At 41.9% G+C, this 25,460-nt stretch overlaps 1 protein-coding gene across 4 annotated transcripts in view; it reads left to right on the forward strand.

The window, feature by feature from the left end:
* The window catches only part of LGR4 (leucine rich repeat containing G protein-coupled receptor 4), a 111,189-nt gene that overhangs the window by 3,886 nt on the left and 81,843 nt on the right, over nucleotides 1–25,460 (forward strand). For 3 of the 4 annotated variants that reach the window (XM_004263937.4, XM_033409668.2, XM_033409660.2), the window contains exon 1: nucleotides 9,863–10,572. In XM_004263937.4, coding sequence (XP_004263985.1) covers nucleotides 10,388–10,572 — 185 coding nt within the window. In that variant the 5' untranslated portion in view covers nucleotides 9,863–10,387. Of the gene's footprint in view, nucleotides 1–2,609; nucleotides 2,674–9,862; nucleotides 10,573–25,460 lie in introns of those variants that run through there. The other variant, XM_033409674.2, reaches the window with a different exon arrangement.

Consider the following 25,460-nt stretch of genomic DNA (forward strand, 5'->3'; position numbering starts at 1 on the left):
TGATTCAGTTATACACACATACATATCTTTTTTTCCTCATTTCTTAGCTTTCTCAGTGATTTGGGTGGGTTTTTGTTTATTTGGCTGCTCTGGGTTTTAGTTGCAGCATGTGGGATCTTCGTTGTGGCATGTGGGATCTTTAGTTGTGGCATGTGGGATCTTTAGTTGTGGCATGCGGGATCTTTAGTTGCAGCACGCAGCATCTTTTTTTTAGTTGCGGCATGTGGAATCTAGTCCCCTGACCAGGGATCGAACCCCGACCCCCTGCATTGGAAGTGCAGAGTCTTAACCACTGGACCACAAGGGAAGTCTAGGTGTTTTTGGTTTAGATGTTTTCTTTTTTGAGATAGAGTCCTGTGTCACACATGCACAAAAGCAGGAGAGTCAGAGGAACAAGAAAACAATGTACTTTTAGGTGGTGATGAGTGTTAGGAAGTCCAGCAGGGTAAGAAGGCTGAGCGCCAAAGAGAAAATAAGACTCAGGGACATTAAATCACTTGTCAAGGTTCACAACCAGTGATGCCACAGTCCCTTCACATTCTGGGCTGTCTGAGATGGGCTCAGGGACACGGGCCTACCATATCTGAGCAGCTAGCTTTGTGATTTTCTTTCGAGCCTCCATACAGCACCAACTGCACGTCCCATAATGCTTGCAGTGACAGTACTATTTTTTTTTTTTTTTTTTTTGCGGTACGCGGGCCTCTCACTGTTGTGGCCTCTCCCTTTGCGGAGCACAGGCTCCGGACGCGCAGGCTCAGCGGCCATGGCTCACGGGCCCAGCCGCTCCGCGGCATGTGGGATCCTCCCAGACCGCGGGCACGAACCCACGTCCCCTGCATCGGCAGGCGGACTCTCAAACACTGCGCCACCAGGGAGGCCCCTAGCACTATCTTTTAAGGATTTACTCTGTGCTGATGATCCCTTTCTATTAGTTGTCCTTACCATTTATTTCCACTGGCTCCCCACCCCAGCTGGAATACTAATCTAAGCACCTCACCATGACCCCCCAGCTCTGTATGGCCAGCCTCTGCAGCCTTCCTCACACTATTTCCCCTCTCTAGTCCCACTCGTCCCCTTTCTCCAACATGACAGGCCTTTACACTTGCTGTTCCCTCAGCCTGAAATCTCCTTCGTCCTCTGCTGATAGGTATTTGTCTATTTTGTCAGCCCACTCCCCCTCCAAGATCATAAACTTCTTGAGGACAGGCAGGCCTCTGTTTTGTTTCCTGCCATGTACCCAGAGCTGAGAACAGTGCCTGGCACATGGCAGACGATCCATACTTGTTGAGAGAACGATATGAAAGAACACAATGATGCTATTTTAGAGAGTGAGGACAGGAAAGGCCTCTCTGAGGAGATGACATTTGAACAGAAACCTGAATGGTATGAATGGAAGAAGTCATCTATGTGACTATCTGGGGAGTTGGGGTATGGACAGGGCCCAATAAATAGTTTCTCTTCCCCACTATGTTTCTGAATATGGCAGGAAATAAAAGAGTTGGCAGATGGGGACTAAAATACCACCTTTATTATTTATTAATTCATACTCCGAGTATTTATTGATTATCTACTCTGTGCCAGTCACGTTTTAGAGGGTAGGGGTGCAGGAGAGAACAGAAACGAAGCCCTTGCCCCCTGGAGCTCACTTTCTGTTAAAGACGGGTCAGGCATACATACCTTAGGCTTAAGAAGAAAACGTCCTTCCTCAAATTAGCCATATTGACCCTCTTCATCTGGACCATGACTGAGTTCTCATCATCTCCATTCCTCAGGGGCAGAGCTTGCTCACTCCCTAGACCCCATCCCTAGAAGGGCAGAGGTGAGACAAAAATGCCTCTTCCTTCTTCCCAGATTTACCAATCTCCCATGGTGTGAGTGCTTCTAAGGGGGGAAGTAGTTAGGAGTAGCAACTGAGATGGAAGTTAAAACCTAGAAATTGTGGTGTCCTTGTAGCCCAATAAAAATGTAAACATGTAAATAATTTTGTAAACAGAGTGGCTGGAAACCACAAATTTTTAAACCACCACTTAAACAATTCTTAAAATTTGCAAATATTGACAGAATTGGAATTTTTTAATCTAAATGTGTCATTTTATAATATGAACATTTTTCTTTTAAAACTGATTAAGGAAGGAGTCAATAACACGCACACACCCCCTTTTATCCCCACCTTCTTCTTTAACTAGAACCTCACAGATTTCTTAAACTGTGTATAACCTTTTCCTCCTACCTTTTTATATTTTACCACCAGGTGGCATCAAAGTGCTGTTGATTCTACTTTAGAATTTTCTAGTAGTTCTTGCTAATTAAAGATCAGGCCTAAGTTTTAAAATGTACCCAATCTTTTCTTTAAAGCCCCAAATTAATATTTCAATGTATTTTATGAAGTTCAAACCTTTGTAAAAGTGGAAAGAAAACTTTCCAAACACATTCTAAAAGAAAACAAAACAAACCTATATAAATTACCAAATTACAAGAATATCTACCATTCAGTATATAGGTTTTGGGGAGGGAGGGGAGGATGACTGATTTAGTATTGTTTTGGCCCTTCTACTAAGTATGAACAACTTAAGTTGACTGGAAATTATTTTTGTCTTTACATCTTTCAGTTATCTTCACCCAAATTCAAACTGGATGTTTGATCAAGAGAAAAGTCGTTTCAGAGGGGACACGGTAAGTTCCTTTAAATAAATCAAAAACTGAGGTACTGGGATTAACTGGCTTTCTATGACACTAAATTTGTTTGTTTTTTTTAAATGTTCTCTTTTCCATGAAAATTAAAAATACATATTAAACCAAGTATAGAGTGGAAAGAGCAACTGACCTAGACATTAGCTCCAGTTCTGCCAGTGACTCAGTATGTTGCCTTTGGTAATTTAGTTATCCTCTGTGGGTCTGATTTCTCTCTGGTAAATGAGATTTAACCTATGATCTCCAAAGTTCCTTCTGTTTCTGAGGATTTCAAAAGTATCAAGAAGAAAGTTTGGCACAGCATAAGACAGAACTTTCTAACAGCCAGAACTGCCACTACCAATGGGAGTGTGAATGAGCTGACGGTAGCTGTATCCAAAAGAAGCAGAGATGCTGTTGAACATTCTTAAGCCTTAGGCAGGTGATTGAACAAGCCTTAAGGTCCTTTTTAAGCCTAAATTTCTTAATTCTGTAAGTTAAATTGAATTGTAAGCTGCCTGACAGGAGAGACTCCAAATCATACCTTATAGTCAGAGACTAACAACAAAATGCACCTCTCAGATCTCTGACTGTAGGGAGATTAACTGACCAACAATCCTGCTGATTACATCAGAATCAGGAACTTTTTAAATATGGAGAATCCCAGGCCCCATCTCAGACCTACTGTATCAGAATCAATGGAGGTGGAATTTCTATGTTTAAAATCTTCTCCAATGACTTCCCTCGTGGTCCAACAGTTGAGACTCCTTGCTTCCAATGCAGGGAGCCCGGGTTTGCTCCCTGGTCAGGGAACTAGATCCCACATGCCGCAACTAAGAGCCTGTGTGCCACAACTAAAGGAAGATCCAGTATGCCACAGCTAAGACCTGGCACAGGCAAATAAATAAATAAATATTAAAAAAAAAATCTTTTCCAAGTGATTTACCTGTGGACTGACCTGCATAAATCTAAACTGTTCAGTCCCCAACAAAGTAAGTTGTGAGGCCTAGGTGCATGGTAACTATTCCTTGAAAAAAAATCCCCCCCAAAAAATGTTGAAAAGCTTGACAAGTTTGTGTTATTTTGGAATAAAAGGAGAAACTGGCAAAGTTACTATAATGTGTTTCCCTAATATCTCAAGGTCCTCCATTTTCTCTTTCATATTGAATTTTTTTTAAACTTTCCTCATAATGTTCTATGAACTGAATTCATATATTTTAACACTAACCTGAGGCAAAAAAAAAAAAAAAAAAAGAGTTTAATAAATAGTACCAGATTTTGTCAACCAGACCCCAAGAAAGCATTTTTGGCATCACCTTAACATCCAGTGCCATTGATCCAGTCTCCAGACCTTTCCTTGCTTTGCCCTTCTCCAAGGTAATCTTGAAAATTACAGATGGTTGGTAGATTGCCTGAATTTTTAGAGCATTGCCTCAAAATTTTTTATGTTTGAAATGATTTTAAAGACATTTTCAAAAACCTTGGGATTTTTAAAATTTTCATTCTGATTGCCACTCCTCTTATTTCGAAGAGTCATGGCAGCTGTCATTAGACAAAAAGAAAGAGAATCACCTAAGAGGTGTTTACCCAAGAGGTCTTTTTTGAGACAGCATTAGGTGTCCAGGTCAGGAAAAGAAAGACAACCTACAGAATGTAAAGTATTCTCTCCACATCCTCCCACAGTTTCTCCTTGAGTCTAAAATCTCTTATTGCCTGCTTTTCTAGATTTCTTTCCACATATATTCTTGTAGACAAAGAGAGCTTTCCAGGACACTTCAGCAGCAGAACTACCCTCAACCCCACTGCAGACTCCCACCCCAAGTGTTGGTTTTCTGTACACGTCTTTTATGGGATGCCCAGACTTTGCATGTAGTTCTTTGGAATAATTGTCTCATGCTAAGTTCTTTCCAAAATGTTTAAAGTTCTATTTGGAATTCTGAGGGAGTGAAAAGGAACCAAATTCTATGACTGAACTCTGTGTTAATACTTTGGCCCTAACAAATTCTCAGCATGACTAGGTGATAATCTTCCCAGTTTTCTATTCTGATTTTTCTCCCTTTACTTTTCTATTACAACACCTGGTTGCTTTAACGCTCATTTAATTTTTTGCCTCATTCTGTTTCTCACCAGTAGTTTATGCACTCAGACCTTGGGATCCATGTGCGGTTCTGTAATTCAGAAATTGTTCCTTTGAGTCTCATTCTCTTCTTGGGTTAGATTTGAAATGGAAAGATTGGGAAAATAAAATCAGATTTAGAAAGGATTAGGAATATGTATTAGGAATATTATGTATAGGAAAATATTTCTGGTATTTGTCCTAATGTTTTGAAGTTTGGGGTCAATATGGGTCTTCAGAAGTACTGAAAAGGACATCTGACCACAGGATATTTGACCAGGTCAGGAAACTAAGAAATTTTGGATCATGTTTTGAAAAGGTCTGGCTTTAAGAATGGCCTTCAGAAAAGAGAAAAAAAGAAGAAAGAGAAAGAGAAAAAAAAAAAAAGAATGGCCTTCAGTCAGTCACACCAGAAGCCTCACTGTCAGTCCTCACATCCCAAAGGTCCATCAGTTCTACACAGATGGCAGAGGAAGAGGGCCCAGAAGCCCAAACTTGACCACTTGTGTAGCTTAAAAAGATATTTTTAATTTTTCAACAACTTCATATTGTTATTTTTTTGTGTGCTTCAAAATAATCATTGTTATGTTAAATTATCCCTAAAAAATAGATGCTATCTCCTGTGCAAAATAGGACCACTGTACAGACACTGAGAGTCAGAAGAAAAGGACAAGTGAGTGAAACACTAACTGCAAGCCTCTGGGCCCAGTGTGGGAGCTCCTCCAGCCCAAAGCCCCAGATGCAAATGTGGAGGCATCAGAGCACAGAAACAAGAGCATTTATCTTGAGGACTCAGTTGCTAGAGTAGATACATATCAGATGTCTGATGGATAGGGATTAGACTTGATATTCTTTCCTTATTTCCTGAACCTATTATGTTTTGAAATGTTTATGTATGTATATGTACATACAAATACCCATATATATGTATGTATATATATAGATACATACATATTTTTAATATATGTATATGGCTTCTAACTTGAGGTGGTGGGTTTGGCATGGATGCTTTCATAAACTCAATAGCTATTATTCACCGGTCGTGTGATTGCATCAGGTCAAATATTTGGGGTGTCTTTTGGATGGGAGGTATGATAAACCCTAAGTGCCCAGGATAACTTCGACACCATTCATTCTAGAAAGAGAGGCATGTTTAAGCTTGCAACAGATTCTTTGGGGCTTATTCTGCAGTATAATCTTCAGCATGAGCTCACCATGGAGACCAGAAGTTTAAAAGTGCTTGATGTCAATATGCAAGGAAAGATGGTTACCTTTGAGGCATGTCTTTCTGAATTTTACATAATCCTACAAATGGTTTTCAAAGAATAATTAGATTTCAATAAAGGATTAGCACCTATAAAACGGGTGGGAAACTATATGGCCCACGGGCCAGAACTAGTCCAACATGTGTTTTTGCCAAAAAAGTTTTATTGGAACACAGCCACATCTATTTGTTTATGTATCATTTATTTCTTGCTACAATGGCAGAGTTGAATAGTTATGACAGAGACCATGTGGTCCACAAAACTCCAAATTTTACTATCTGGCCCTAAACAAGAAAAACAAATATAAACAACCCAACAGAAAACAAGCAGGCAGAGGAAATGAATAGGTAATGCATAGCAGAGCACACTAAATGCCCAGTAAATACATGAGAATATGCAGTTGTAATCAGGGAAATTCAAATTTCAACTACACTTTGATTTCATTCCAGGTGCATCAGATTCACAAATATTTAAGTCTCACAATATTGGTATTGGTAGGATGTAGGGTAATGGGGTTTCTTATTTTCTGCTGAAGGAAGCACAAATAAGTACAGTCGCTTTTGAAAGCAATTTGACATCCAATAGCAGTGAGTGCACATAGTCTATGACCTGGCCATTCCACTCCTAGACATACACACACACGTGTATAAAGGAAATACCTTTTAGAGAATCTCTTGGCATATATAAGGGAGACATGTACAAGAATATTCATGATAGCGTTATTAGAAAAAATACAAATAAGTTTCATATTCATAGAATGGATAAATACTGAGTATATTCTTTAAACAGAATACTATGTAGTAAGGAAAATGAATTAACAATAGCACATATTTCTTGAACATGGATAAAGCTCACAGGCTGAATGAAGAAACCAAGTTGCAAAAGAATACAGATTGATATTCTTTATATATGCAAAACAATAATATATATTGTTTAGGGATGCACCCATACAAAAAGCATGAAAATATGCACGGGCATTAATTATGGAGTTTAGGAAAGGTCTTACTTCCCAGAGAGAGAAAGAAGGAAAGGAATATGATTGGGGAGAGGTACAAAGGGAACTTCAACTACATTTGTAACATTCTATTTCTTAAGCTGATTGCTGTGAACTCAGATTTTTGTTCTATTGTAAATTGGAGTTACTTTATAAAAGGTGAAATTCTGTACATTCGAGGACTTATAATCCAGTTATTACAGCACTACTGAAGAAACTTCACGATCTCCCAGGTTTTGTTTCCTTAATGGAGCAGCTTGCAGGTATGGCTTCTTCATACACTTGTGTAGGCTCTATATTTATAAGAATGTCTGGGTGAGGGTGTGAGTTGGACAAAATCCAGCTTGTCCCTGAGTCAACATGCCCTGTGCCCTTTGCACAAAAGCCCCAAGGTGAACATCACTCGAAGGGTGTGCCTCCTTTGTTGCCCAAAAGTACCCTGCAATGCAGAGGCACTGTAGCTAGGCTCCACTTCCTCTTATCCAGCCTGTGGATGCTATCCATTTACTCATCCATGGCCTTGAAAAACTAGAAGGAGGAACCAGTCTGGAGGCAGAGTCTCTACTAAGTTTATTACTTGTTTGCCATCAAATTTTGGTTCATCCAGATATCTTTCTAGGTCCTTAAGGGTTATGTAAGAGCTGATCATTTTTCTCTAGTTGTCTGGGATAGTATCTTAAAAATCAGCGTTTTTTTTCCTCTCTTGGGGCATCTTATCCAAGAAGTGAAGACTAATTGGCTAGTTTTTCTTTAAAGCAAAACATATATAATGTAGCAACTACCAGAAATACTAAAACTTTAGCATATCTTACCTCTTTTTTTCTCTGCCCAAGTCCTTTGTTCCTGATATTTTGTCATCTTGGACAAGCTGCAAATTTGAATCCTCCTTTCTTACCTTCTTCATCTCCTAGATAATAGGAATTTATTCTGCAATAAAATCTACATCTCTCCTTTTTCCACAATCCAAATCTCTCCTTTCATCTAAGTTGCCAGCCCTAAGATCTTATTCCTTGGAAGCAAAGAATAAAGTTCTCGAAGTGTGGTTCAAGGACCACCTGTCTCACTTTCACTTGACATGTATCAAAATGCTGATTTCGAGGCTCTAAGGCTTTTAAGACACTTTTCAGTTTTAATCAAGCTTTGCATGTGATTCTTATGCTAACTAAAGTTTAAAAACCACTACTTTAAAAGAAAGGAAATGAATTATTTGGACAAATTAAAGTCAATCAGTATAATATATAATTGTTATAAAAAAAACAGCAGAAGATAGTGATACCTTGGCAAGAGAAATTCTGTCATCTTCCAGTGTTGTTACGAAAGAGAGACATTAAAGGAATCAAATAAAGAAATGAAATTAACAATTTTCTCTTCACTTGCTCATGAGAGTTGCTAGAAAATAATGGAAATGATTTAGACAATGGAAACCAATTTAGGGAAGCCTCCAAGGGCAACATACAAGGAACCAGGAGCCCAGGAGCTGTTCTGTGATGATCTTGGGCAGAGCACAGCATCTGCAAGCTTCAGATTTCTTATCTATAAAAGGTAGGGTTGTCCACCTACCTTTAATTTCTCTTTCGAACCTACAATTAGAGCAAATAGGTCATTCCTAAAACTTAAAGTCAAGGCATATCTGTATTTATTTGACTCTCAAGCGTGTGGATAAATTTATTGTATGTTAGTCATGTGCCCAACTGGGCATTATTTTTAAAATAAACTCCTGAATGTAAATATGATGGAAAATTTTCATTTTAAACTCCTTGGGTCTGCATCAACTTATTTCCATTTTCTTTAATTTTACTTACATGACATGAGTAATCAACTTGATGACAGTGACATTTTTAACCCAGCCTGCCTTAATTTAAAGTATTCGTGGCAATGTCTTCAAAATAGAGTAAAATAACCCAAAGGCACAGTGGAAAGCAAGAAAGGAGGTGCCCATAAAGCAGTATTTGGTACAAACAATGATAACAATAACGTGGGGTCTATTAAGCCACAAAAGTCCAGAAGACGAAGGAATGCTGATAATTACCTAACACTAAAGTTGCTGCTGGCTTCTCAAGGGTAGTTACCTAGAACTCAAATGACAGCAAAAGCTGTCTGGAGAAATTGCCCAGTGTTCAGAAACATCACCTCCTTTGACCCTAACAAGATTCCTGTGTTCTAGGATTTTAAAGTAGATGAGAAAGCGATCTGAGTTGCGGTCACCAAAACTCTGTATGGTGGATGGCTAATTGCTAAGACTTAGCTATCAAGTGCATATCAAGGTAGATACAAAGATGTCAGTTGAAGTGAGAGGCGCTTGGGGGATGGGGGGTACAGAGTTTTAATTTAGTATATAGCTAAAACTCAAATATTTATGTCAGATTAAGAGAAATCTTTTCTCTCCTCTTCAAAATCTTTCTTCCATTTGCACAGCTCCCAAAGTCCTCGCCATTTGGAACAGTGGAGAGTCATTTGAAACTTAACTGAATGCTGGAGGCAAGTTCTACTTTTCAGGTCATCCAATTTAGGAGATCCAATTTCTGCAGAGAGAAGACGACGAGTGGGGGAGGGAAAACCCAGATTCTAAGTCTTCGGATGCTTCCACCTTCGATCCACAACCTGCCACGCAAATCGAGCCAAGGCAGGGATTTTTGCCGCGAACCACCACCATCACCACCACCTTGTCACTCACGCCCGATTACCACGCCCCTCTGGTCCCACTCTCGGCCAATGGCGGCTCCTCTCTTTGCATAGTAATGAGCTCGAGACCTCCCCCGGCCAATGGCGCTCCAGGAGACGGGTTAGTTTTGCATGTACCTAAGTGATTTGCATAACCCAGCGGCTGGGGGCTTGGGAACCCGAGCATGCAACCCTAGAAGGGAAAAGGACGGGAGGAGATTGAGCTGTGGCTGCGAGAGAGCGAGAAAGAGCCCGGGTGTTTGTGCGAGAGCCGGGCGGGGGACTGTGGCGAGGGGCCGGCATGGCTGAAGGCTGCGCTCCTCAACCTTGAAGAGCGGCTGCGGCGGGAGGCCGGGGACCGGGAGGCGGGTGCGATGGCAGAGCGCGGCCCCTGCAGCTGCGCCCGGCCCGGCCGGCTGGCCTGAGCCGCTGGAGGAACGGGGCTGCTTCTGCGCTTCCATGGAGCAGCGGGTAGGGCGAAACTCCGGAGCGCCGCGTCCCTGCGCTGCTGCTGCCGCGGACTGTTGAAGGGGCCGAGCCCCCGCGACTGCAGAGAGAGGAGAGCCCCCGGCCCAGCCCGCAGGCCTGCCGCCCAGGGCGGCGGGGGGCGTCGGAGGGCGCCAGAGGCGCGCCGAAGGCGCGGCGCCGCGGGAGAGGCCGGCGCTGGAGGCGGCCGCAGCAATGCCGGGCCCGCTGGGGCTGCTCTGCTTCCTCGCCCTGGGGCTGCGCGGCTCGGCCGAGCCCAGCGGCGCGGCGCCGCCTCTCTGCGCGGCGCCCTGCAGCTGCGACGGCGACCGTCGGGTGGACTGCTCCGGGAAGGGGCTGACGGCCGTGCCCGAGGGGCTCAGCGCCTTCACCCAAGCGCTGTGAGTGCGGGCGGAGGGGGCGCCGGAGGGGGTTCCGGGGGGCGGAGCCAGTGGCAGATCCCACTCCATCCCCAGTGTCCCGAGGAGGGGGGCGCCGTCACCTCCTTGGCACCCGCTCCAGCGCCGCGAGCTTCACAAGCTTTGCCAGTCCGGGTCCGAGACCCGTGTAGCTCTTTTTCCCAGACTTTTCGGGCACGATCACCACCACCCTCCCCCAACTCCCAAGTGCATGTGGGGCCGAGGAGGAAGGAGGAATCTGGAAACACTTGCCCCTGGCAGCCTTTTCACGCGACTTTCTCTTCTCCCGCGGGCCCCTGCTCAGCTGGCAAGAGTTTTGCAGGCGGCAGGGGTGAGGGCGGCTAGAACTTGGCCTGAGTCTGAGACCGAGGCAATTTTCGTGGGGAAGCACCTGGAGCCTTCTGGGTTCCAGCATGTGGGGAGAAGAAAACACCTGTACCGCAGTCGGGGCGAATGGCCTTCCCATTTGGCCCTGTCCGGGGCGGGGGGCAGGGGTGGGAGCGACCTGGCACCTCAGTCCAGTTCCACTCCGGACTCACCAGCAAACACCTGGGGTTCTGGAGCTCGCAGGGAAACCGGGCGAAAACAACGGAGAAGGGAGGGGGGGAAATTGCAGGTTTCTCTGGGTGAAATACTTTTACCCAGCAAGGCCTTTTAAAGAAGGAATGCTGACCTGAAGTACAGGATATTGGAGGAAAATGAAAGTTCCAGAGCATAAGCTCTGCCTGTCCCAAAAGGGAGCAGTTTTCTGCTGTTCCTTAACCAGTAGAACTTTTCTTTTGAGCTGCCTGAGGTTGGGAAAGTCACTCAGATGGTTCTGACTTCCAAAACCCCCCTCCACAAACGGGGACGGAGAGCTTTAGACATTCGCTTTAGAAACGAAGACTCTGAAATAGGTGTTGGCTGTGGTGTTGGCAGATGGCACCAGTAGAGAAAGAATAGGGTAACTGCGTGCAGGGTTTGGTGTATGCTCCTGTCCTGCCTTGCTGTGCTGTGCGGCCAGATTAAATCAAGGGCAGTGAAAGAACTGTTTGAGAGAGGAAGGGATTCTGAGAGGCCTTGGGTAAAGGGAATTTCCTTTTACCTTACAGCTGCTGAGAGGGACCTCTTAGAAATAGACAGTGTGAAAGGAATAACAGACCCCGTGAAGAGATCCTTTCTGTGCAGGCCAGAGCAGTGCTGTTTCCAGGTGGCTGGTGGGAGGTGTTCTACCTGCCCTCTGCCAGTGGGGTTTTTTTGAGTCTTGTGGCCACTTGGAACCTGTCTCATTCTTTGGCCGCCAGCCCCCTTCTCTTTTTTTTTTCCCCTTGTCTCAGGTTTTAGTTACACATTTGAAGTCATTGTCCTTCAATATGGTGAAATTTAACTTTTCAGTAAAAAAAAGTTAACTTTGCAGTGACGAGCAATTTGCCCACAAAGGTACCCTACGTGGGAAAGTTTGTGTGGGAGTGGGGAGAAGTAAGGGAAGGAAGACTGGGTAGAGGGGAAGGGGCTGTTTTTTTTCCCCAAGACCTCTTCATACTTTTAGGGAATTCATTCAGGAGAGGTGGCTTTCCCTGAAATCTCTTTCAGGTCCAAGAGAGAAAAGCATACTTTTACTATTTTGACCAGTTGAAAAGACCTTGTTTAGCAGATTCCTTGAGTTTTAATGTGTAGACTTGCCCTATAAGGAAGAGGGCTGTTTTACATTAGTACCTAAAAACCACAAAGAAATTTTTATTTTTATGAGAGCACGCTCCTCGCTATAGAGCATCAGGCATCTTTCTTTAGAATTCACCAAAGGTAGTGAAATGCTATATTCTCAATCTTGAGCCTTACATAAGTGACTGTTCGTGGCTTGGGAAACAGATAAATAATTGGCACCAGTCCAGATCAGATTGCCTAAACTAGCATCATCCTAGCACTTTCTGAGCTGTGGTGGTGGGCAAATGTGTTATATTTTCTTTTTCCCTTCGTGACCTGTAGAGTAGTTGTACCTCCTGATAACTCCTTATTTCACTTGAACACTCTTCATTTCACCCTTAAAAGTATATGTTATAGGGCTTCCCTGGTGGCGCAGTGGTTGAGAGTCCGCCTGCCGATGCAGGGGACACGGGTTCGTGCCCTGGTCCGGGAAGATCCCACATGCTGCGGAGCGGCTGGGCCCGTGAGCTATGGCCGCTGAGCCTGCATGTCCGGAGCCTGTGCTCCGCAACGGGAGAGGCTACAGCAGTGACAGGCCCGCGTACCGCAAATAAATAAATAAATAAATAAAAGTATATGTTATAATGACAAGCCCTTGTAAAGGGCCTTTCAAGGGCAGTGTATTTGCATTTTGGGAAACCAGTGATCTCAAAAGCGATGTTGAAGAGGGGCGGGTGTTGTGATCTGCCCACTCCAGTTGATCTTATAAGACACCTTGGAATCACCCAAGGTCTCTTTGCTAGTACTTCTGATTTGCTGTCCCATCACAGATTTGGTGGAACACAGGTACACATCAAGGAACTAGATCCATGGTTCCCAAACTTTGATCCACTGATTTCTAATTTCTGGAGCATGGGCACCAAGGCCTGTTTAGTTATACATAAAATGATAATCACAAAAATAGAAGTCAAAAAGATGAGACTAATTATTAATCGAAGTTATTTTCTTGTCATTCCTCAGTGGTGTCTTACCTTCACCTCACTCAGGTGTGTACACATCCCACATTGGGACTCCTCGTTGACAGAGCAGGGATTTTATTTTACTCAACTTGGAGTCCAGAGTCCGGTACAAAGGAAGCGCTTAATGCTTCAGTGAATAAATAAGGACTTAAGGCCACACTGAGGGGCAGGATTGGGGCTTGGAATTCAGCCCTCATTCCCACGCGGGATTGCCAAACTCCGCATTCTCAGCATTTAGCTTTTTGTCCAGATCTGAGAACCCAGAGAGAGGATACCTGCTTTTTCTCCTTTAGGCTCGTTTAAACTTGTTCAGCCTAACAGTGTCTATTTCCTGCTGAAAGCTGCTTTATCTGAGTCTGGGGGCAGAGTCAGATGTAATCCTCAGTGTTGTTGATGGGATTCCCGTGTTCACAGAGTTTGCTGCACCTGTAGTGCTTATTTATATTTTGCAGCGGCAGTTCCTGATCCTGTGTCACAGTGCACTGGCTTGTCACATTTCACCCTGAGGTGTTTTAAAGGAAGTACTCCGACTAGTATTAAAATTCTGAAGTGTACTTTTAATCAGAAGGGTTCAAGTTTATTCCCCATTAGAGCCAATAAGGTCCCTCTTAATCACCTGCATTCCAAGATTCTTGATTGAGAGAGAAAGGGGTGAAGTCATGGTGGTGGTGGGGAGGGGATAGTGAACGTGTGTCCTCTGGTTTGTGTGTTACTGTCACAAAATTTGAGACTTGTAGACGGGGGTTACAAATTTCCGCATGCTAGGTTATGTCTGGTGCATAGTTTTAGGATTATAAAGGCTGTTTCTGTGGCTTTGTGGAGAGGGTGGTAGGTCTGAGCCCTCACCATGCCCCTGAGTAATTGTGTGGCCTTGGGCGAGTCATTCTACCTTTTTTTTTTGTTTGTTTTTTTGGTGACAGTTTCTTCATTTGGAAAATGAAGTCATTGGATTCACTAGATTCTATGTAAGGCTGCTTGTAGCTTCCAGACATTCTATGATTTATAATTCTTACACAATTTTAGGATGGCAAGGTGACGATAGTGATCGACTACTCTCGTGAAAAGATCCCAGAAGTATCTGAATATCCATCTTGTTGAAGTTGCACAAGCCTATTTATTGCCACTCACTTGGAGGAGGAGTTCTTTGTGTTTAGAAGTGTGTGTTAGGAAATTTGCCATGGAGACTTGTTACAGAATGCATGACTAGCTAAGGCGCTTTGCTGGGGTAGAATAGCCCCGCTTGTTTCCTGTTGGTATGGCTTCACACTTGGAAACTAAAATCACTCTGTTTCAGTAATTTGGATACTGTACAAAAAGTTACTCAACGTCCTCACTTCCATATAATTAGTCATAATCTCTGCAGCCTTCACGGTGTGTGTATCTTGTACACGGGCAGGTTAGCAAGCTTTCTATATAGAACTGATGGTTACCTGAGGGGCTTTGAAGGATTTTAAAAAATAATCTGTTGCTTTTTCTTCTTTGGGAAGCATCATCTCAGATTCTTCCCTAAGGTATACTTTTTTTCACGACTCCAAGCACCTTTCTTTTAATAGTATTATTTGAAAGTATTTTCTTATTTCCTCCAGTGTCAGTTGTATTCCCTGGCAGGTCAGTAATCAGTGGCTAAATGTTTATACCTTTTTTGATGGTCGAGTTTTGATATTTTGATGTCTGTAAGTTACTGTCTGTAAATTTCACTGTTAGCTTATTTTCTGCGGTGTGTCTTTCTAGAGAAGTATTTGTGTTATATACCAGGGAACTTTGTTCTAAACAAGGCCAATATATGAACATCTTTAGGTACAGGTCGTTTATTTTACAAACTAGTGAACTGCTGGGTTCTCTTTAAACAAGAGAAGAAAGAGCATTCTGCTGGGAATATGGAGAGCTGGTTTCCAGATCTGTCAATAAATCACACGAGTGACCTTGAGGTGGTGACACACTTAACCCTTCAGGGCCTTGGCTTCTTCACCTGAGAACAAGGAAGTAAACAAGTCTTATTGCCAAAAGTTTTCTTTCTGTTTAATTCGATTTTTTTCCCCATATGTTTGTCCCATCCTCTGTGTTGTGTTAAGTATAGTGTAGGTGTCTCAATCCTGAAATCCCTCCCTGACCCAGGAAACTTCCCCAGTTGTCCACCTCTACTGGAATGTATGCATGGGGAACCTGCCTCAGAAGGCAACAATGTGCTGGGTGTGGTCTGAGCTCTACCCAGGATTTAAACCAGTGATTCTCATTCGAGGCTCCTGAAGGCTTGTGGTAACCACTAATATTTTATGATTTTCAGTCCAGCTAAATGCTAATGACAGTTATGGTATCACAAGCATTTAATGTCCAGGCACTTGGCTCTTACGTGAATCGTAAGGTAACATTTGACAACTTAATCTCTTAGGGAAGATCAAAGTTCTGTACTAGTAGGTGGATCCAGGCAAGTTTGGGCGTTTTCTTGGCCCCTGTCAGGTTATCTCTCAAATTCTTATTTTAGTCATCTTTATAATGGCGGAAAGCACTGACAGCCTGCAAGTTTGGATTTTGGTTTTTGGTCTCCTTGGTTGTGCTTATCCTTTTATTTCCATTTTTCTTGTCAGGAAATAATGCATATTGGTGACTAATGGCTCTCATTGCTTTGAATCTCTCTGAATCTGTGTAGACTATCAAGCAAGTGAAGTTGTAAGAATCCTTTAGTGACTCATTGAAATTTTTCTAAGACCGTTTTCCACTTTTTCTCTATAAAAAAGATAGAAGTTTCCATAAAAGCACAATATTTATCAGTATACCTGGGTTACAGGTTAAACCCTGCCCAATGTGCCTTAAACTCTGAGAAACGTAACTAATGTAACTTGATCAGACAGCTTTGCTTTTAATTATTTTTAAATGAGAGTTCATGGTTTTGTCTTTAGAAATGTATTATCTAGATTGCTCTTTAATTGCCTCCTGAAGCCTTCAAGTTTTGGGCAATGCCCAAAGCTTGTTTTCCTGTATATACAAGGACATGGATAACTTTGTCCCCAATTTTGTTCAGTGAAGTGTAGTTTTTCGAAAGATTCGTTGAGGATAATAAAATGCTTTAGTTTTAAATTCTGTCAGTGAAGAAAAAAACCTAGGGCATTTAGCAAATCAGTACTCTTACACAATGACTAATTTGTCTGCCTTTCTACATTTCTTTTGTGTCTCAACACTTGGTGAACAAACTGTAGGCCGGGTATGGGCTCTATTGTCTGAAATTGGGTGAGTACAAAATTGAGTTTAGAAATGATTTTTTAGTTCATATACATTTAGTAACATCTCAACTTTCTAAAGACTTGAGCAAGTTACTACTCAAATACCCCCTTTAAATGGCAAGATGTAATTATGTAGTAGTATACTCTGGATTCACCCACCCATAGACAAATATTTGTTATTAAACTTTGTATAGAAATATACAAATATATATATATTTGTAGAAATATAGAAATATTCTGTGTCATGTACAGGCAGTTAAAACTCTGAATGGGTGGTTGTTTTTAGTCTCTAAAGCACGTTTTGTTACTGTTACATATTTTAATAGTCAAAAAAGCATGCCAGCCAGGTCCCCCTCTGCCCCTGCAGTAAGTCTACAGCAAGAATTGTCATTCTGCATTTTGCATCTCTTATTTTAGATGCAAGTGATTGGGGTTCAGGAATGCCCATCTAAGAGTGTAGGCTTCAGAAATGAACATTTAAAAAATACATATTTTGGTAGTTCTCTTAGCTTTTCTGTAATGAAAGATTTTATGGGAAAAGCACTGAACCAAGCCTCTGTGGCAACACGTTGGCCCATTAAGAATATAAGAATATCCTTGTAAGGAAATGTAAACCATAGATATTTTGGGAGGCAGCTGGGCCAAGACTGGGTATACGTTTAGATCCCGGGCTGGTCTGTTGTCTGTGCTAGTGAGAAAACATGTGTGGGGAAAGCATATTTAATATATTACGGGATATCTAATGACCCTTTATCCTTCATATTTCATTTGTATTTAAGTATTCCGAGTCAAGATAAGTAAAAAGTTATGTAAGCCCCTTGAGCTAGTTTTTTTCCCCCCTCTATTTTTACACTAGGAGAATGCAGCCCCCCCTTTTTTAAACAAAGTTTTACATATAAAATTGACCATTAAAAGAATGAAAATCTCAGTGCACACTGGCAACAGAATATTTTTGCTCTTCGAATCAGATTTCAGAGCGTGGTATCCAGAAAAATCATGAGTTAGATTTTCCCTGTTCCCTGTACATTTTGAAAGTTTTCTCTGGGGGAATTTCCCCTCCCGAGTAGAGTGACCTAACTTTGGCAGGGAGATGGCGCCTTTCCCTTGGCTCTGTGGGAAGCATGGCTGAGGAATGCACCTAGGATTGCTTGGGATCCCACTTGCCCACTCCGCCCGGGCTCTGACTGCCCATGTGGAGCTCTCAGTACAAGCCGCAGCATAACTGAATGCAAGTGGTGACCTCCAGGCTCCCCTGAAGAGCTTGATTAGAGCTGTTTTCCTAGGGAGGTAGATAGATGGCCGTTAGAAATCTCACTCTTATTCACGTTTTCTTGTTGGGAAGTGCAGGGTAGGAGGTATGCTTCCGAGTTGGCAGTCTTCTCTCTAAAACTCTGGGGACTGGGCTATGATGCTGTTTAACTTCTGCTTTTTCCCATTTCCCTACAGGGTAAGCTTCATGCTAAGAGGCCCTGAGAGAAAATATACGACTAGTATGGATAATACAAGAAGGGCTTGGCAGACTAGATTTTCTCAGGAGAGAGGAGACCTGTGGTTGCCACCACTGCGATCTACGTTGTCACCCTTCCCGTGTGTGGAAGCCATCTCAGGGTGCTTCTTTTTTTGCCTGAGAATCTCCAGAGAATCGGCACTATTCTCTGTCTTGAATACCTTACTGACACCATAAGAACTCTATCCCGAAGTCTAGCAACTCCTATGGAGGTGAGGGGAGAGAAGGCAAATACTGTTGATTAACCTTTAGGTTCCTTAATGTTCTTGAAGACTGTTCACACGCTTCTCTGTTTTAGGCGCTAAATCCAGCTTTTGCATTTTCCGAATCTGATCATTGCCCCTTGGGTCCTCTTCAGGCTCTCCTTATCTCACATCAAGCATGTACAGAATTCTCATACAATTTGATCAGAGTTAAGAGAGGAGTATTCAATGCATTTAACATTTTAGTATCATGTTTTAAAAGATTACACATGGATTTACTGATACTTAGCAGTTTATCATAATCCCAGTTTTCATCCATTCTGTGCTACTGCTAGTTCATCTCATTTGATTAGTGGGGTTTGTCTTAAAATCTTAATGTTTTCTTAACTTTGTAAGAAAGAAAATTTTTTCTTGTTGGCCTTCTGTTCTCTCCAAGGTCATTTTGAGTCCGTGGTCGCATAATCCAGCTTTTTATGTCACTATCTACGCTCCAGTCTTCTTTTTATGCGCCTATTTTTATGAACAGGACTTCAGAAGTTGTTTTATTTTTGAGAGTGTGGCCCAAGGAATCAAGACCCCTGAGGTCCTAAATCTGTGCGCTTGAAGGTGTCACTTAATCCCTTTGGACATTGTCTTTTCCATCTGCAAGAAGAGGTCACTTGACTTTAAGGGTCACATGTAGGAAACTTTAGCATGACCTGTTTGAGTGGTGGCAAGGACCCATTACATTATGTTTTCATTTCTTTGGGGAGCGACTAAGCAATTGTCTATGTGTGTTATCCCTTTAAGTCACTTAGATTTAAAATTCTAAACTCTATTTCTCTGGTTCTTTGAATGTATATCAGGTTTATAGCCTGTTGGAGACTTCACAGTGAGCCCTTGTGCTAATGGAAAAAAGGCTCTTCATCTGGTAGACTTTTCATTCAGAAAACCATAAAGATCCTGGTGGAGAAAGACTAATGCATATGTTTTTATCAAGATTCCTTCTTACAGGTGGTGCTACTCCCTTTCTAACAAGAAAGCCTAGTGGTGGGGAGTTACAGTTTCTCTAGAGAAGAGAGCTTGGAGGAAATCATGCTTTCTTGCCTTGGTCTCTGACTGGGCATTGCTTCCCTGAGATGGCTGGTCAAGTTGAAGGACGCTCCCCTAATAGGGGAACGCATTGCTTCTCCTCACAGCAAACGGGCACGTGACCTTAGACAGTGTCAGTGTGATCTTTAGATAATAATTTTCTACTTCCAGACTTTGGAACACTGAGGATTTTCATGAGACAACGCTTAACTCTTTAAGAAGCCTCATGCCAGTGAGTGCCCAACGGTTTCTCATCACTTTCCATGTTGGGGATGGATAAGATTAGCTCAGGTTTGACAATTTAGCTGAGTTCTTGTTTCTTCATATCACCTTGTTTCTAGCAATATGCAGATTATGGGAGAACTTTTTGTTTCAAGTACTTTGAAAATGATATTATACTGGTTATTGGATACCTGTGTATTTTCTTTACATTTGAGACCAATGCTTGTGTTTTGTGGATAAAGAAAAGCTTATTATCCTTGAAGTAACTTTAGAACTAAAATCCTTTCTTTAAAATCTTTCATATTTCTCAAAAGTTACATGACATTCTTGGTAAGCACAGTTAAATCTTTCTCAGAACGCTTGAAAACTTTTCTGGGTTTTGATTCAGCTCTGATTTGAAAATGAATTGTAAATTCAGAGTAGCAGCTAACATGCAAGAGTGCTCAGGACCTATTTAGATTGGTTGAGTGTTTCAGATACAGTTGTGCATTTTCTACCCTGGGTCTCTTTCTTAAAAAAAAAATGTTTGAGATGTTTTTCCCATTACCATCTTGACATCTGCCTGGTTACACATGAATAGCTTGACCCAGTCCCTCAGCAGGGAGACTACCATGGCCTTGCTTTCAATAGCCATGTCACTGACAAAGAAAACATATGGAATATTTCATTCCTGCCCTTTGCAAACAGTCTGGGGTTGTGAGGGCATGCAGCAGAAGGCTTCATCCTTCATGGTAGGTTGGCAAGTTTGTGTGCTAACCACAGGCCCTGCTGTTAGCAATCAGACTGTGTTTTCCAAAGCCCTGTTACATTCTGTGGAAAGGAAATCTCGTGTTTTGGATAAGCCAGTTTCTAATATCAATTTGAATTAAGTTTGTATGACCTGCTTCCATGGTGGGGTTTCCTGCTTGATCAGTTATTTCACCAAAGGGAATGTGTGTGTGTGTGTGTGTGTGTGTGTGTGTATATGCAGGACGTTTCGAGGCTGTGCTCCCAAGTTTGATATGTGGCATGTGTTTGATGGATACACAAGTTGGGGACAAGGATGCTTGATTCCCGATAAAACGTACCTTTAGGACTGTCTGCCTTTATCTTTATCTTCCTTTCAGTCTGCAGAAGGAGGTCAGTTGATCATTCTCATGCTAGCCAAGCCCTGCCACGCTGACCTTTAAGGCTTCTGTTGCGTAGCACCAGCTTCTACTGGGGACTTGGTTTCAGTTCAGCTAGCATTAACGGCTCTGCTTTGTGGCATCTGAATCCACAGTGTGGAGGCTTGTCAGCAGGTGTGGCAGGAGAGGGCCAAGAACGTGGAACAGAGGGGTAAATCAACTGCTGTTTTTCTTCAGGTCTTTTTCTGCATTAAAGGAATTTGCCCTTGGCACCACCCTGGCTGAGGTGGCATTCCAGAAGGAGAAGGAAAAAAAAAACAACCCTATGACACCAAAGATAAGAAGATTCATGACTTTGGCGGAGGAAATAATGACATACATTTCATCAGGGTCCTTTCCAACCCTTAAGTTACCCTAGCCTGAATTTCTAGTTCTGTTGTTTCTTAGACATGCGGGCTGGTTTTGACAGGAGTAGATGATTGCTTGAAAAGGAGGTGAGCTCCTGTTTTGTCCCAGATATAGCCAAATATTTAAATGTGTATATGCATCTCATCTAGAAGGTATTTCTGATGGTTCTTGGTATCATTACTGAACATTAGCTGTAAAACAACATGCTAATAGACATTACTGCCTCTCACGTTTTCTTATAAGAGTAACTCCTTTTGTAGTTCTTGATTATAGGTAGATTTCCTTTAAATTTGTACGGTTACATTTTAAAAAGCTTTGGTTATACAGTTGTTCACGAATGAGCCTATTTGAGCCCCTCACTTTCTGTTAGTGACTCCATATGTGTTTTCTAAAATAACTCGTATAATCTCCAATGCTCCATCTTCCTTCTTTGACTACTTAACTGACCTTTATAACTACTGATTCATAGGGAGAACTCCCTTAAACCTCTCAATCTTAAAAATTCACCCTTATAAGTGTACAGTTTTGAAATGTGTATAGGAGTTTAACCACCACCATTGTCGAGATCTAGAACATTTCCATCACTCCCCCCTGTGCCCTTTGTAGTCATCCTCTCTCCCCACCCTTGGTCCCTGGCAACTGATGATCTGTGTTCTACCTTGGGTCTCTTATATTGTTTTCCATTTACCAGAATGTCACATAAATGGAAAGTAACAGACTGTAGTCTTGTGCCTAGCTTCTTTTACTTATCATAATGCTTTTGAGATTCTACCATGTTGTTGTGTAGGTCAGTATGTAATATTTCTTTTTTTTTTTTTTTCGGTATGCGGGCCTCTCACTGCTGTGGCCTCTCCCATTGCAGAGCACAGGCTCTGGACGCGCAGGCTCAGCGGCCATGGCTCACGGGCCCAGCCGCTCTGCGGCATGTGGGATCCTCCCAGACCGGGACACGAACCCATGTCCCCTGCATCGGCAGGCGGACTCTCAACCACTGCGCCACCAGGGAAGCCCCAGCCTTCTTTTTGATACCTGGCAGTTAACCATGATGCCTGAAGGACTCGTGTAGAAGTGATACCAATGTGGAGCATTTTGCTGACAGTGAAAACGCTTTGAATTGTTAGTGTGTTTGTGTTTGGAAAGTCTGATTCAAAAAAATGGAAATTTGGTGAGGAATTGCTAGGCCTACTTGTGTGTTTGGCATGTTACACATGGCATGGTTTCCATTTTACAGCTAAGCAAACAAAGATTGGAAAGGGTTAGGTAACTTGTGATGACATCCCAGTTAGTGGGTGGTAGTTGGTGTTCGGTATTTGTCCATTCTGTAGTTAGCATGGAGAGCTGACAGTTTCAGAAGAGGATAAGGTTAAAGTGACAAATGAAATGGTGAGAAGCGACAGGTTACTACAGGGAAAAAAATCAGAACTGAAAATAAAGTATCCCGAAAAAGCATGCACGTGTATCAATATATGTGTACATACAGTGGGGTGCTGTGCCTTGATTCAGGAGTAACTTACGTTCAAAAATCAATTTACTGGGTAAAATTAAGTTATCTTTTATTTCTAGCAGAATTTTTTAAAAGGTCTCTATGACTTGATCTCCTTGAAAACTTTCACATCATTTTCTATGTTAATAGTGTTTTTCTGTGTCAGGAAAGTAAATATCAGTTGTGTGCCTTTTAGCTTGCTTTTTCTTTTCTGGAATTCGGTTGGATGGTATATGAGGGTCAGATCCGTTAGCATACTCACTTTTTGTTTCTTAAGGAGCAAATTTCTGAATGTGCTTCTTTAAACCAAAACACTGAAGTAAATTAAAAAGCAAAGTGTGCAGTATGATGGTTTCCATATAGTTGCCCCCTTTCACTCACTGGAATTTCCTGCCTCTCTTGTTGAAGATGTTTTTATAGGGAAGTCAGCATAAAAGTGAATCACCCATGAGCCTTTTTTTCCCCCCAAGGCATTTCATGGAGTCAACTTGGTATTAATTTAGCTGGTACTCTTCAGTTGACTTGAATACTGTGTTTTTGGATGGTGAGCTGATGTTTATTAAGCTGTTAATATTTTACAGACTGGATGGGTTCCTGTTTCAATCTATGTGCTCTTTCCTTTAGCAGCAGGGCTGTTCATGACTGAATCTGTGACCACAGTTTTGATTTGGAATGTGCCAGTCCCATCATGGAGAGTCATTTACCTGGTAACTCTACAGGTTGTCTTCTTCTGGAAGCATTTTGCTGTTTTATTTCACTTAAGTTGCATTCTTTGTCATGAAGAGCCTCTTCATGGTCTGTCTTGCCGTTCAGATAAACTATCATCCTCATCTTGTTATGAACATAGATGCTAAAAATCATAAATGTCACTGAGTACCAGGTACTAGGTGAAGTGCCTTTGCATGCGTTATCTATGTAATACTCCCATCAGCCCTCTAAAGCACATGCTTTTATTCTGCATTTTAGAGATGGAGAAACCCCAGGGTGTGAGGGCACACAGGTAAGAAATGAGGTCTTGTGGATGGGGTGTTGGATCTTGTTTTTTCAGACCAGGGTTCCTTGGTTGAGTGGGTTGTATGACAGTGTCCTTTAGTGCTCTTCCTAGATTCAGGTGTTTATCTATCTTGTGTATGGTGGATATCATGAACTGCTTGTTTTATAGATGAGGAATTAGTTTTGGAGAGGTTAAATCTGTCTGCTCTGCTTGAAGTGTTCTCAGCTCCTTAGAATGTAGATTTGGACCCTTCTAAATCTTAAAGGTCTCTGGTGCAGTGGTACCAAAAGTTTTGTGTGTGGTATGGACCATGCACCAAAGAGCCTATATTTACATACATATGTCCCCAATAAATATATAAATACATACATATGTATATTTAAATATACATACATATATTTACAGGTACATGTTTAGAGACCTGATATCTATTTATTATTTGTTCAGCATTTCAACTACATAAATCATAACCAAAATTATGCTAATATTTTTCTGACTTGCTTTCCTTTCTTAAAAGTTCACTTCTTTTAAGAACTGGTAGAAGACAGTTGATCTGGCTCACATTCTCCATTTAACATGGAAGAAATCCAGTTACATTTAGTTGTATGAGTTGCCCAGCACCATTGGTAGCCCTCCAGAGTATGTTGACAAAACAAAGCAGGAGGAAGCACATTATCAGAGTAGACGGTCCTTTCTTTGATTACGTAAACCTTTAATATTTAATGAGGCTTTTGACTGTGTTGCTTATGGCTTATGCTTGTCAGATGGTAAGATTTCCTATACTTCTTCCTTGTCTATTGTCCAGTCTTTCAGGACCCAGTACTTTACTGAAATTGTATAATAGGAGGCAGTTAATTTGTAGAGGTGAATAAAAAGGTTTTGTGCAAATAATTTTATCAGTTCAAGCTATTTTCTGAGAGCTACTAATATTGGTATAATGGTTCATGGACTCAGTAATCTTTCAACTCTAAAGTAATACTTATTGAGATAATAAGTCATTATTTTAAAAGTTAATTTGTTCAACACATTTATTAAGTATTAAGAACTGTTCTTGGTGCTGGGGGGACACAGATAACTGATGATATCTTTTTTAAAAAAAATTAATTAATTTGGGGGGCTATGTTGGGTCTTTGTTGCTGTGTGTGGGCTTTTCTCTCTAGTTGTGGCAAGCGGGGGCTACTCTTCGTTGTGGTGCACAGCCTTCTCATTGCGGTAGCTTCTCTTGTTGCGGAGCACGGGCTCTAGGGTGTGGGCTTTCAGTTGTTGTGGCACACGGGCTCAGTAGTTGTGGCTCGCAGGCTCTAGAGTGCAAGCTCAGTAGTTGTGGTGAACGGGCTTAGTTGCTCCAAGGAATGTGGGATCTTCCCGGACCACGGATCAAACCCCTGTTCCCTACTTTGACAGGCAGATTCTTAACGACTGTGCCACCAGGGAAGTCCCATCTGATGATATCTGACAGCGTCCCTGCCCTCATGTAACTTACCTGGCATGGGGTGCAGTAGAGGTGGTGGTAGACAGTAAAATAATAAATACAATAAACATATAAGATCAGGTAATACTAAGTCGAGAAAAATAAAGCAGGATGAAGGGGGCTCACTATTTAAGTAGGGTTGTCAGGGAAGCCTTGAATCTTGGAGTGATTAAGGTAATCACCAATTAAGAGAATCAGTATCTCTTGGAGTATGAACCCATCTTAAGCAATGGCAAAGCAAGGTTTTAAAAGTTCCTCCCCATCCCATAATTATAATTTAGTTAAAACATAAAAAGTTGAAAATCCACATGCCATAATAAACTATATCAGTACAGTGGCCTGCTACACAGCAGTAAGATAACCAACTATTGATACATGCAGCAGCCTGGATAACTCTCAAGGGTATTACGCTGGGTGAAAAAGCCAATCTCAAGAGGTTACATATGCTGGTGATTCCATTAAAACACTCTAGACATGACAAAATTATAGTGATGGAGAACAGGTTAGTGGTTGCTAGGGTTAGAGATAGGAGGACAGTGAGACTC

The sequence above is a fragment of the Orcinus orca genome, chromosome 8 (assembly GCF_937001465.1).
Source record: "Orcinus orca chromosome 8, mOrcOrc1.1, whole genome shotgun sequence".
Taxonomy (NCBI): Eukaryota; Metazoa; Chordata; class Mammalia; order Artiodactyla; family Delphinidae; genus Orcinus; species Orcinus orca.